Genomic DNA, 11,377 nt, shown 5'->3' on the forward strand with positions numbered 1-11,377 from the left:
GGGGGATCTCCTACCAAGCCTGGATCAGGGCATCAGTGAGCTCCTGGACAGTCTGTGGAGCTACTTGGTGGCGTCGGATGCACCGATACATAACGTCCCAAAGGTTCTCAATTGGATTCAGGTCTGGGGAATGTGAGGGCCAGTCAATGGCATCAATGCCTTCATCATCCAGGAACTGCCTACACACTTTGGCCACATGAGGCCAAGCATTGTCCTGCACCAGGAAGACCCCAGAACCCACTGCACCAGCATAAGGTCTGACGATGGGTCTGAGGATTTCATCCCGGTACCTAACAGCAGTCAGGGTACTGTTGGCTAGCACGTGGAGGTCTGTGCGACCCTCCAAGGATATGCCTCCCCAGACCATCACTGACCCACCGCCAAAGCGGTCATGCTGGATGATGTTGCAGGCAGCATAACATTCACCATGGTGTCTCCAGACTCTTTCACTTCTGTCATATGTGCTCAGTGTGAACCTGCTCTCATCTGTGAAGAGAACGGGGCACCAATGGCGGACCTGCCAATCCTGGTGTTCTCTGGCGAATGCCAATCGAGCTGCACGGTGCTGGGCTTTGAGCACAGGTCCCACTAGAGGACATCGGGCCCTCATGCCACCCTCTGGACTCTGGACCCTCATGGAGTTTGGTCAGAAACATGCACACCAGTAGCCCGCTGGAGGTCATTTTGTAGGGCTCTGGCAGTGCTCCTCCTGTTCCTCCTCACACAAAGGAGCAGATACCAGTCCTGCTGCTGGGTTGATGCCCTTCTATGGCTCTGTCCAGCTCTCCTTGTGTAACGGCCCATCTCTTGGTATCTCCTCCATGCACTTGAGACTGTACTGGGAGACATCACGTATGGATGTGCCATCCTGGAGGAGCTGGACTACCTGTGCAACCTGAATGGGTTGCAGGTACCACCTCATGCTACCAGTAGTGACAAGGACACTAGCAAAATGCAAAACTAGAGAAGAATCAGTCAGGAATAATAAGGAGAGAACAATTGTCTGTGACCACCACCTGCAAAACCATTGCCTTTTTGGGGGTTGGCCTGCATTTGCCTCTCCAGTGCACCTGTTGTCACTTTCATTTGCACCAAAACAGGTGACATTGATTCACAATCGCTTAGGCTTCCTAACTGGACAGATTGATATCCCTGAAGTTTAACTGACTTAGTGTGATAATGTGATGATTATGTGTTCCCTTAATTTTTTTAGCACCGTAGAAACATATGTAACATACATTGTTCCATTGTATTAATAGAATCAATATTGTTACCAATAATGACTAAACTACCTAAAAATAGCATTTGTGCCAAACAGCCTAACAAACATTAAACAATTATGAAGAGCTGTTCTCAGGGATTTTTTGTTTTCTAAGCAAATAGTGTTTATCCACAGCAATATTATTGTATATATATTCTATATTCTATATTTTATAAAATAAATATTTTATAAATAAAATATTTTTTTATGAATAAATACATTTTATAAATAAATGTATGAAATAAATGAATGATGAAATAAATTGTCAGTGTCCTCAAACAATAGGTCCATACATAAGAGTTGTTTCCTTTTCAAAATATTTTAAATATTTTAAAAATATACTACTCAAAAAAATTAAGTGAACACTTCAAGTTCAAAATCAATGTTAAGTGTTCCCATATTTTTTGAGCACTATATACATATAAACAAATATTTCAGTATTGAAAAATTCAAGGATTTTTAAATTCACATTTAGTATTAAAAAAGTTACCTTTTTTAATTTTCTGACTGACATCTGTAAGACAAAATCAAGGAACATTAGCTCAATCAGGCTATTTAATATCTTTTTTTAAATACAGGTATTTTATCTTTTGAAGAGCTATACTTTCAGTTCATTTCTCCTGTGTTAATTACCTTTTTGCTTGTCTGAAATTTCACAGGAAAGCTCTTTACACTGAGCAGGGATAGATGTTTCTGTATTTTGAGGAAACTGTGAAGAGTCCAAAGTGGCTTTTGTGTCACAACACTGGGCTAGTTAGGGCATTTTGTGTGAAAATAAAAAATCAAGATTTAACTCAACTCGCAATTTTACATGTAGATGTAGTCAATACATAACAATAGGTTGTGAATACAACCCCGGTTATCTGAAAAAAGCAGCAGGGGAAAAGGTTTCTGCGCACTTCCGAGGGAACCCGATCATAACATCAATCTAACAAAGTTGCCATTGGCCCCTGTGCCCGTCACTCAAACAGGTCCCTACCCACTTCCTGTTTGTATAAAAGGTGACGTCTGCACGGGATCTTCCTCTTTTGCTGGGAGCAGGACTCCCATGCGATCTTGCAACCCTTGGCAACCCACTGCCCCAGGGACACTTTCTTTAGGCACTTTTTGTGCAGCTTTTGCAACGTAAATTTCTCTGCATATGTGAATTTCTCCTGCATATCTGTTCTTAGGCCTTGAATTGAATATATATAAGGTGTTTCAGCAGTTTATGCGATAGGCTATACTGAATAAAATATAACCAAAAATCTGGGGTTTGTAGCATTAGTCATTGTAAAAGAGTTACAATTGTGTTGATTCCTGAAACACCTGATTTACTACACATCATTCATATACTAGCTATTATTATTTCTTTAATTAGCAGATTTGCACCTGATATACTGTAGCTCTCATCTGTCTCAGCAAGTTTCTAACTTTCTTTTGGTATTCAATCTTGAGACCCAGGTCTCTGGATCAATGCCTTCCTTGATCATTAATAACTTACATTGAGTGACTACAAACAACAAATATTCACCTGGTGTACTGCACATTACATGCTGGTTCATATGTAAGTATTCCTCCCAATATGTATTACTTACTGCAGAAAGTCTGCAGGACTTGAATGCACCCCATGTAAACAAACTGACTGAGTGATCGATTAATCAATAAACGGGGGAGAAATTAATGTGTTGAAAAACATTAGGTAAGGGGTGGGTGAAATAAAAGAGTTGAAAAACAGACAACAACTTCTGTCGCTGTAGGATTTGACAAAAGTCTGTTTTGGTTTGATTTACATTGTGAATATATAACCTAAGAACAGACGGATCTGTACCTTCAGTGGGATTGGGTGCAATGGACAGAATGATCAAAGGTTCTTGGTCATTTCTCCCAGGGCAGAAGAATGGACAGACTGTCCCCTCCACATCTCTGAAAGTGTAAATCTTTGACCCATCCTGTGCATTGAAGAAGGTGACCTTTGTCTTCCTGTAGTTCAGATAGAGACCCACTCTCTTGGGGATCCTGATAGATTTTAGGGGGGTCTCAGTGTCAGTCAGGGCCTTCAGCTCCCGATTGTCATATCTGAGGACCCAAAAGCCCTGTTTAGGCCTCAGGGGTAGTTGTCCTTTCCTGCAGGTTGACTTGGTTACCCCCAGCTCCCAGAACCTCTTACTCCCAACCTGCACCTCCCAGTAGCACTTGATCATGGTCTGTATCATGTTGCCCAGCACACAGGGGTGTTCATCAAAGCGCTCTGGGGTGTCGGGCAAATTCTGTCGTTGCTCTGTCCACTTAATTACGCCACCTTGTGACACAATCAGATAGGGGCTGATTGTGTTCATGTCTAGGGTCACTATCACTGTGGAGAAGAAATACAAGTGAAATTCATTGAGATTCATTTTTTTCCAGATACTTCATTGTAGGCTACACCAACCTTTTCATTTGCTGGAGTGAGAATAAGAATTCAGTCTTTAATGAGGAAAACTATTGCAGACCTGCCCAGATATGAAAAACCAAACCTTTGCTACTACTACAAAAAGCAAGCTGATATTAACAAAAAAATACTAATTTATTGAAGACTCATCAAAACTCACAACCATCTCTGTATATCCTTGTCTTGCAGCCCTAAAACAGTGCAGGCCTGAAATCAAATGCTCAATCATGATTTTTTTTTTTTAGAATACACATGCAATATATATTTTCATTTCTTTCTTCCCATGTGACCTTGTGCCTGACAAAAGTGCCCTGTGTAACAACTGGGTGAGTGAGGGTCTCCTTTGCTAAAGTAATATTTAAGATTATAAATTCAAAATTCAACAGGTAACCAACAAGTAATACACTATAGAGTCTGCTCACAATATAGAAACATATTTAACATACATTCTTCCATTTTATTCACATAATCAATATTATCATCAATAGTGACTAAACTACCCAAAATTAGAATTTTGACCAAAAAGTCTAATCAACATTATAAAATTATTAATTGCAAGTTCTCAGGGATTAGACTCTTCTAATCAAATACAGTGTTTACCTGCAGCAACTTTATTTTATCAACCTATATTTCATAATCAAGCCTGAAATTAAATGTCAGTTTTCAAGCAGCAAGGCAATGCTTAAGGGTACACTGCTGTGAGTATTTTCAAATATACTGTTTAAAAAATGTAATTAGTGAAGAATGCAATCATATTTTCATATTTAGTATTAAATAAATTACCTTGTGTTTTTTTTTTCTTCCTGACATCTGGAAGACAAAATAAAGACGCATATTTTATTTCAAGAAACATGTGCAAGTGATACATTTTCAGTTCTTTCCACCTGTGTTAAAAGAGAACTCTTTGCTTTTCTGATATGATTTCACAGGAAAGCACTTTACACTGAGCAGGGTTTGATCTTTCCATTTCTTGAGGAATATGTGAACAGAGGACCTTTTGTCCCATCAAAAGTAGCCCATGTGTTACAACACTGCAAGTTATGGTTTCTTTTTTAAAGATTTTTTTTTTTTTAAATCAATTCAGAATTTCACAGGTAATGAAGGAGTAACACTATTTTATAAAACAAACTATTTTAGTCTGTTCTCAATATAGAAACGTATGTAATATACATTAGTCTAAATCATATAATCAATATTAAACATAGGAAAGAAAACAACACAAATTTAGCAGTTAGAGAATAAAGAATTTATGAAGATCTGTTCTCTAGGATTTTCTCTTTTGTCTAAGCAAATTGAGTGTTTACTTGCAACAATATTATTCGATTACCAGGTCATCATTCACAATACGAAATTGAAAACACCATTTAAAAAATCCTATAAAAAGTGGTATTGTTTAACATACCTTTTATTCCCAAAACATGACGCATTGGCTGAGACATCACACCAAGAGTTAAACAGAAGATGTGACCTTTAACCTTAAGAATACAACAAAAACAGAAATGTTCTGTGGTCCATAATCAGATTAAACAAATCCATAGAAATAAGTGCTTTAACACAGTATAGAAGAATGACGAATGAGTCAATTTTCAAGTGATTAAATTATTACTGAATTATTAAACAAAATATAAATACATCTCAAATATATATATATATATATATATATATATATATATATATATATATATATATACACACACACACACACTGAAATGCAAAAGTATCCATACCACTTACCAACTCCAGTCCCTTTCCCTAATATATGCATTTGTATTACTTTAACTTCTGTAGAATGCTCTTTGATCTTCATTTTCCTTCAGAGTCACAGCCTGGCCAATGATCCTTCAACAATGTTTTTTTTATGCAGAAATGTTTTCAACAGTGCAGAACCACATCTGGACAAATCCTACTGGTTTTATATTGCTAGTCATTTATTCATTTTAATGCTTGAGGAAGCGTCTGAATACAAAACCTAAACCTTACCTGTCTGTTGGCGTTGCTGTCCTTACTCCTTCTCTCACTGTTGTAAATCAGCTTATTTTTCTATTCAGCATTTTCCATGACTAACAGAACTTTGCTCCCCTGGTTAATGATTATTTATCTCCATAAGAACAAAAGTAAAATAACCTACTTATTCTTTTGATATTTTACAATAGCAAAGTTCATTACAATTCATCTTCACTCAAAAGAAATATATAACTTTTATTATTAATTATTGTGTGTGACGATTAACATACAGATGCATGAGATATCAGTGGGTTATTTTGTTTATGCCGGGGCCGCAGAGAGACCCAGTGAGTGCATGCCCTTAGTGAATGTGTAACATCTTTTCTACAGGAACAAAATAAATCTTACTTTCATTTGTAAGTTGGATAGTTTGTGTTTAATTGTAATCGGTTATTTTATTTTGTTTCAATGCATTGGGAAAGGGAGGTTGTGTTTTAAAAATATTTTAACTGGCGGGGTAGAGCTCCACACAGCTTCTGCTACATGTGCGGTCTGTAGGTAAGAGGGGGCACACAGACGTTAATTGTTTATGCAGAATAGGGGATGCGCTTAATGTTAAGTCTACGAGGAGGGGAAGATAGATGGATAATGAAAATCTTTCAAGTCAAAAGCACTGCCCAAGGGGAAGGAGTTAAGCCTGTTTCCATGGTACCTCTTAAGAAACATTTTTCTATGCAAGTTGTCTATAGGCCCGTGTGTGTCTTTCAAACAGCAAATTCCTGTTAAATGGTGATGTACACTCCGAATATTTCACCTGGAAGACCCCGGGTTGTATGACAAAGACCCAGTAGCGGACTGGCCATCTGATGCAGAGGGAGAATTCCTAGTGGGCTTGTTGACCTGTGGGCCTGTAATGGTTATCTGCAGTAAAAGGTATAGGAACTCATTGGGGGCAGGTAATGGTTAGTCAGACAAGCAAGAGGTCAAGAGCCAATGACTGGAACAAAGGAGATGAGGCAAAGATCAAGGTTATTAAAACAGGTGTAAAGGGGATCTTGGGATCAGGCGAGCAGGAATACCAGAATCAGAAAATGAGTAGACAAGCATGGGTCAAAAGCCAGATAAGACTAAGTAATGGTGTGTAATGCTCAGACTGTTACTAGGTAGTGAACAAGACATTGCAGTGATGTGGAAGAACAAAGAGGTTTATATAATGTCATTAACTGGGGGAACTGGGTACAGGTGTGCTGATTGATATAATAATTGGCTTGAATTAACCTGGATGACGGGAGCAAAAAGCCTTCTGAACACATTATTACATTTTGCAGTTACATTTGAGATTTGATTTTGTATGGTATAATTCAGTGCTAGAGTCTTGGTCCACCCATGAAAAACATTAAACATTCAAGTCCATACAGAAAAAGTATCAGTCTTTCTTTTAGTTTTTACATTTATGGATGAGGTTCCTCTTTCCCTTCAGAGGGTCTTGATCATTGTTCCCAGGGGAGAAGAATGGACAGACTGTCTTGTAAATCTTCTCTTGAAAAGTGATGATGAGTGGATGAGTGAGCCAGCCTCAGCATTGTCGAAGGAGACATTATCTTCTGATAGTCCAGATAGACCCCCTCATTACTGGGCACAGTGTGTCAGGGTCTCTCAGGGGAGACCCGCAGGGTAAGGGAGTTAGGACCCAGGTGCAGTTTATGTAGAGTGGGCAGACAAGACAAAGGGGCTAGGCAAAGACATGGTCGAGGAAACAAGCAATGGTCGTGGGATCGGGCAGACAGACTAGCAAAGGCAAGACAGAATCGAAAATGGAAATACTGTTTTATTAGGTGTAGTATTTTACATGACATAGATAAAAAACAATTCAAATTTTTAATGCTTGTGATTAAAAACTTTTAAAATCAATTCTTAAAATCACTTAAAAAAATTTAAATCTTTGTGATTTTAACGAAAAACAAAATAATTAACTTCAAATAAACGTGCACAAAACAACAAAACAAACGTGATTAAAGCAAAACAGCTCACCAACATAAAAGTCAAATACATTGAAAATAACTGAAAATGCATTGGACAAAATAAAGAAACAATTAAAAGGTAAAAATAAAAAACAAACAAAAAAGGTCCAATGCATTTAAAATTAAATCCAAAACGGACAATGTATTTGACAAAAGAATATAACAAAACTAAACCAAAAAACCCTTAAACAATTAGTGATTTAAAAACAACTAAATCTTTAAAAACAATTAAGATTCATTTTAAAATCGTTTTAAAAACAATCATCCATAAAATAATTAAAAGATCTTGGACTCGGGCTCCAGCAGGGGGAACTGACCGTCCCCGGAGGTGGGTCCCATCATGGGATCCTGAGCTCCCCCAGATCTTGTATGCGCCAGTTCTTATAGGCTTCCTCCTTGCCCCTCTGATGGACCTCCAGATTGACGTAGTCCCTTACGAGCACCATGCCCCTCCGCGCGATGACAATCGGGTCCAGCTCCTGCTTGTTGAATAGACAGATGTTCCGTCCCTCCCACAGGGCCTGCTTCACTGCGCAGACGACACGCCACCAGCACCTCAGGGTGGATGATGATAGTCCCCTGGTAGGACCATACAGGATCTGCTGGGCGGTCGCCCGCGCAGGAACGGCAAACCTGTGGAGGAACGGAGAAAACAGGAGCCAGACCCTGTGGGCGGAGGGGCACTCACTAAAGATGTGAGCCTCCGTCTCCTTCCCCAGGCAACCCTTATAGGGGCAGGTGTCATAAGGAGCTATGCCCCTTCTGTGCATGAACACTCGGGTGGGGAGACACCGACTCACAGCCATCCAGGAGACATCTTTCTGCGTATTCGTGAGGCAAACGTGCGTAGCGTAAGCCCAGATAATCCGGCAGGTTTCGGGAGGGAAATCTTCTATCCGGCTGGTCTCCTGGGTAGATCTCATCTGGCTACAGATGGTCTTATAATCCCAGGAGGCCAGCACGACTTTATGGAGGCCTACTTCGAGCGCAAAGGCTCGGAGCGCCCTGTAGAACGGCGGGGGATCCCACGAGTGCGGCCTGGTGTTATCCATGGCGCAGAGGCCGAATGGTCTCAGGCTGCTGGCAAAATAAAAGCGGTTCATGAAACTCACTTTCTTGCCAGCAGCCTGGATGTTCTTGACCACATAGGCCAGCCCCTGTGCCTTTATCAGCCGCACAACGTCCGGGACCCCCCTGCCTCCATCCAGGGTACCCTTCACCATCTGCACTCTTTTCAGCCTCTCCATTTTGCTCCCCCAGACAAACCGAAATATAATTCGGGTCACTAGTTTTGCGATGACCTTGTCTGGGGGGAAGATCATTCCTACGTAGAGGAGTATCGGGAAGAGGATGGCCTTTACGACCAGCACCTTACCAGCCATCGTCAAGGTCCTTGTGCTCCAGCCGTGGATCTTCTTTTGGACCTTCGCTATGGCCTCCTCCCAGCTCCGGGTGCCCGTGTTGGTCCCGTCGATCGTGATCCCCAGAACCTTGACAGACGGCTTCACAGGGAACACGGTCGGCGGGCCCCGGTCGACAGGCCATGCCCTGGAGAGGTAGACCTCGCTCTTGGCCTTGTTGACAGCGGCCCCCGTCGCCCTGCAGAAGCCATCCAGCAGTTCCTCGACCCTGGCCACGGACGGAGCGTCCGTGCAAACCACGGCCACGTCGTCCATATAGGCCAGGGCCTTCAGTTGCTCTCCGCCGGAACCCGGGAGATGGAAACCTGTCACCCGGACGTCCCGGCGGATCGCCTGCATGAACGGCTCCAAGCAGAGGACGTACAGCAGGGCCGACAGGGGACAACCCTGCCGGACCCCCGACCTGACCGGAAATGGTTCGGTCAGGTGGCGGTTCACAAGGACCCTGCTGCTTAGGCCGCTGTAGATGATCTTAACCCACTTCCTCAGGCCAAGAGCGAGACCCATCCTCTCCATGACAAGCTGCAGGTATTCGTGGCCCACTCTGTCGAAGGCTTTCTCCTGGTCCAAGCTGATTAGGACCAGGGGAAGCCCTCTCTCGTTCGAGTAGGCCACGACATCCCTGAGCAGCATGGCGTTGTCGGCCGCCGATCTCCCCCGGGCACCACAGACCTGGTCGGGACCCACGACTTGAGGGAGTGGCCGCTGCAGCCGGAGCGTCAGTGCTTTGGCCAGTATCTTGTAGTCGGTGCACAGGAGGCTGACTGGCCGCCAGTTCCTCAGATCTTTTTGGTCTCCCTTCTTGTGAAGGGAGAGGATACTCTTCTTCATAGAAGGGGCCAATCTGCCCTCTCTGTACATCGACCCCAAGACATGGGCCAGATCTTCTTTAAGCACCTCCCAAAAGATCTTATAGAACTCAGCAGGGATCCCGTCGGGACCCGGTGTCCTTCCAGAGTTAAGACTCTTTATCAGCTGGGAGAGTTCAGTGGTGGTGATCTCTGGATCCTCCTCCTCCTCCTCGTCCCCCTCATTGCGGGACTCCAACAGGGACAGAAAGTGATGGATCAGATTTTGATCCACCACCTTCTGATCGTACAACTCCCTGTAGAAATCCCGCACCACTGTCTCAACAGCCTCTCTGCCCTCCACCTCTTGCCCCGAGGAGTCGATCATGGAGGACATTGCAGGCCGCCTCTCCTTCGTTTTCTTGAAGAAGAAGCGGCTGCATTTCTCATCGTCCTCCATGATGCGGACCCTGGAAAGGACCTTGATCTTCTCTTGCTCCTCCCGATAGAGGGCGGAGAGACTCAGTTTGACCCGAGCCACCTCCTCAGCTAGGTCGAAGCCTCTGAGCTGTAAAAGACTCAGGCGCTGGAGGCGGGCGTTTAGATGGGAATATCTCACCCACCTCTCACGAGCTTTCCGTTTCTCCAGCTGAATGAAGTAGCCCTTGGTTCTTTTCTTCACCATCTCCCACCACTCTATGGGAGAATCAAAAAGGTCCTTCAGGGTCCTCCACTCCTCGAGGCGTCTGCTAAAGGTCTTAATAACACGAGGGTCATCGAGCAGGGAGGTGTTGAGCTTCCAGACCCCAGGCCCCGACTCCCGTGTGCTCGGGATGAGCACCTCTGTCATCAGGAGCCTGTGGTCTGAAAAGAAGACCGCCTCCGAAGACATGGCGGTCCTCTCCAGTGGCTTACTGAGGAGGACGAGATCTATCCTGGAGAAGGAGGAGCCAGAAGAACTCACCCAGGTGAACAAGGGGACCAGGTCCCGACCTGCGTCGCAGAGTTCAAAGTCCTCCACGAACGCAGCGAGGTCCCTGCTGGATCTATCGTTGTGGGGCTTACTCCGGTCTACATCCCTCAGAGCACAGTTAAAATCACCTGAAATGATAACTGGTAAGGTGCCGATCAGGAGCGGGCGTAGCTGAGGGAGAAAGAGGACTCTCTCTCTCTGGCTGGTGGGGGCATAGACATTGACCAGCCTCAATACAGCCCACTTGTATTTAAAATCGAGGCTGGCCAGTCTGCCCGCCTCTATAACCTTGAATGTTTTAACCTCTATGAAGGGGTTTTTCAGGTGTACGGCAATCCTGTCCGCTCGGGACACATTGGACCCCGACCAGAAGGATTCTCCTAGGGTCCAAGTGTCCCGGAGATCTTTATATTCCTTTTGGAACGGGATGCCGCACTCCTGCAAACAGATGACATCCGCCTTCATTCCAGCCAGAGAGTTTAAAACATCGGTCCTCTTTTTCACCTCAGCAATGCTCCTCACATTTATTGATATAATAATTAATGCCATGATGGCTGTG

General features: G+C 43.4%; 1 protein-coding gene across 1 annotated transcript in view; it reads right to left on the reverse strand.

Annotated features, from left to right (window-relative positions):
• The window catches only part of LOC136768145 (uncharacterized), a 49,891-nt gene extending 41,332 nt beyond the window's left edge, over positions 1-8,559 (reverse strand). Inside the window, exons 1-7 of the mRNA XM_066722197.1 lie at positions 8,437-8,559; positions 8,153-8,269; positions 5,652-5,711; positions 5,074-5,146; positions 4,455-4,481; positions 3,072-3,596; positions 1,752-1,775 (exon numbers count right to left, since the gene is read on the reverse strand). Of these exons, the coding sequence (XP_066578294.1) occupies positions 1,752-1,775; positions 3,072-3,596; positions 4,455-4,481; positions 5,074-5,146; positions 5,652-5,711; positions 8,153-8,269; positions 8,437-8,559 (949 nt within the window). The remainder of the gene's footprint in view (positions 1-1,751; positions 1,776-3,071; positions 3,597-4,454; positions 4,482-5,073; positions 5,147-5,651; positions 5,712-8,152; positions 8,270-8,436) is intronic.
• Between the last annotated feature and the right edge of the window lie 2,818 nt (positions 8,560-11,377).

Source organism: Amia ocellicauda, chromosome 14 (genome assembly GCF_036373705.1).
Source record: "Amia ocellicauda isolate fAmiCal2 chromosome 14, fAmiCal2.hap1, whole genome shotgun sequence".
NCBI lineage: Eukaryota > Metazoa > Chordata > Actinopteri > Amiiformes > Amiidae > Amia > Amia ocellicauda.